General features: G+C 52.8%; 1 protein-coding gene across 1 annotated transcript in view; it reads right to left on the reverse strand.

Annotated features, from left to right (window-relative positions):
* The window catches only part of LOC132977163 (cullin-associated NEDD8-dissociated protein 1-like), a 39,661-nt gene that overhangs the window by 8,344 nt on the left and 28,817 nt on the right, over window positions 1-2,500 (reverse strand). The window contains 4 exon segments of the mRNA XM_061041603.1: window positions 222-312; window positions 315-408; window positions 1,400-1,606; window positions 1,706-1,927. Of these exon segments, the coding sequence (XP_060897586.1) occupies window positions 222-312; window positions 315-408; window positions 1,400-1,606; window positions 1,706-1,927 (614 nt within the window).

Here is a 2,500-nt window from a genome sequence, read left to right on the forward strand (position 1 = left end):
GTGTGTGTCTGTGTGTGTGTGTGTGTGTGTGTGTGTTGTGTGTGTGTGTGTGTGTGTGTGTGTGTGTGTGTGTGTGTGTGTGTGTGTGTGTGTCTGTGTGTGTGTGTGTGTGTGTGTCTGTGTGTGTGTGTGTGTGTGTGTGTTCTCAAACCGTTCCCTACACTCTTCCAGTAGAGGATGTGGGGGGGGGGATATAGGAGGATATTTATTGACCATCCTACCTGTAGCCCATGTTACTGGTTTTGGACAGCACCAGTGCCTTTAGGAAGTCCAGTATGGCCGCCAGCGCTCCGCCCTGCAGCAGAGGAGAGTGACGAGTCTGAAGACGCCCGACAGCACGGACGAGCCGATCTTAGCCAGAGAGGACGGACACGCTTTAGCCAGACAGGTGAGCAGGGAGATGGATACCTGAACGGAGACAGAACACACGCCATCGTGAAGTTTCAGTGTGAGGAACTTTATTTTAATAAAGTTTGAAACCACTCATCTGTATCAGATGTTGTCCTGCGCTGCGCATGGTGGGAGGAGCCTGTTTAATGTCCCTTCTCTCCTTCCTCATCCCTTCCCTCCTACCCCATCCCTTCCCTCCTTCCTCATCCCTTCCCTCCTACCCCATCCCTTCCCTCCTTCCTCATCCCTTCCCTCCTTCCCTATCCCTTCCCTCCTTCCTCATCCCTTCCCTCCTTCCTCATCCCTTCCCTCCTTCCTCATCCCTTCCCTCCTTCCCTATCCCTTCCCTCCTTCCTCATCCCTTCCCTCCTTCCTCATCCCTTCTCTCCTTCCTCATCCCTTCCCTCCTACCCCATCCCTTCCCTCCTTCCTCATCCCTTCCCTCCTTCCCTATCCCTTCCCTCCTTCCTCATCCCTTCCCTCCTTCCTCATCCCTTCCCTCCTTCCTCATCCCTTCCCTCCTTCCCTATCCCTTCCCTCCTTCCTCATCCCTTCCCTCCTTCCTCATCCCTTCTCTCCTTCCTCATCCCTTCCCTCCTACCCCATCCCTTCCCTCCTTCCTCATCCCTTCCCTCCTTCCCTATCCCTTCCCTCCTTCCTCATCCCTTCCCTCCTTCCTCATCCCTTCCCTCCTTCCCTATCCCTTCCCTCCTTCCCTATCCCTTCCCTCCTTCCTTGTCCCTTCACCATCCCTTCCCTCCTTCCTCATCCCTTCCCTCCTTCCTCATCCCTTCCCTCCTTCCCCATCCATTCCCTCCTTCCTCATCCCTTCCCTCCTTCCCCATCCATTCCCTCCTTCCTCATCCCTTCCCTCCTTCCCTATCCCTTCCCTCCTTCCTCATCCCTTCCCTCCTTCCTCATCCCTTCCCTCCTTCCTCATCCCTTCCCTCCTTCCTTATCCCATGGTGGGAGGAGCCTGTTTAATGTGTGTGAGGGTTCAACTTTGTACCTGTGATACGTGCATGTCGCTCTCGTCCACCAGAGCAGGAAGTTCACTGAGCACGGGCTCCAGAGCCGCGGGTTTGATGCTGGCGGCGTGATGAGAGACGAGCGCGGTCAGACACGCCAGCGTGCAGAGCTTCAGAGCTCGCTGGTTCTTCCTCAAAAAAGATCCTAAAACAGAAAGCGCGTCGGGCAGGATGGCCGACAGGTCGATCTGTAAAAGAAAAGTGTTGAGTTAAAGAGTATTTCTGATGTTCTCGTCTCCAAAGACTTCTTCATTTAAATAATAAAAGTCTCATTGAGGTCGAGGAACCTTCAGTGGAGAGGCAGAGACGAGGGTGATGGTCCTCACTGCTGTCAGTCTCGTGATCTCATTCTTTAACCACTCCAGGAAGATCGCCAAGACGCCCTGCATCTCCGCCCCCAGGTGGTCGCCCAGGTGACACACCATGTGACCCATACAGGATATCGCCCTTTCTTTCACTTCCTGGTCGATGTCTGTCGCTTTCAGCCTCTTCATGGTCACAGAAAACACCTGCAAAGACAAAACATGAAGATTTGCGATGTAGAAAAGTAGTTTAACATACTGCATGCTTTCTATCCATCATCTATTTGGGGGTCGGGTCGAGGCAAACCCAGACGCCTCTCTCTCAGCGACCTTTTCCGGCTCCTCCTCCTGGGGGATTCTGAGGCGCTCCCGGGGAGGCGCCCAGGAGGATCCTGATCAGATCCCTGAACCACCTCGACCGGGTCCTCTCGATGTGAAGGAGCAGCAGCTCTGCATGAGCTCCTCCTGAATGTCTAAGCTCCTCCCCCTCTCTCTGAGGCTGAGCCCAGACGACCTCCAGAGGAAACTCATCTCAGCCGCTTGTATCTCATTCTTCAGTCTTTATTTTCAATTTAACTTTATTTGTAAGAGACCGTGTGCAATTAAAACATAAATGTAACCATTTGATGCAGTGCACCAGAGTTAGCATTAGGCTAATTTACATCTGCAGTCCCTTGGTAGGTAACAAATACAACATATAAAAACATCACTCAGCATGTACAGGACATGTAACAAATAGCTTACAGGCACACACACACACACACACACACACACACACAC

The sequence above is a fragment of the Labrus mixtus genome, chromosome 7 (assembly GCF_963584025.1).
Source record: "Labrus mixtus chromosome 7, fLabMix1.1, whole genome shotgun sequence".
Lineage (NCBI taxonomy): Eukaryota > Metazoa > Chordata > Actinopteri > Labriformes > Labridae > Labrus > Labrus mixtus.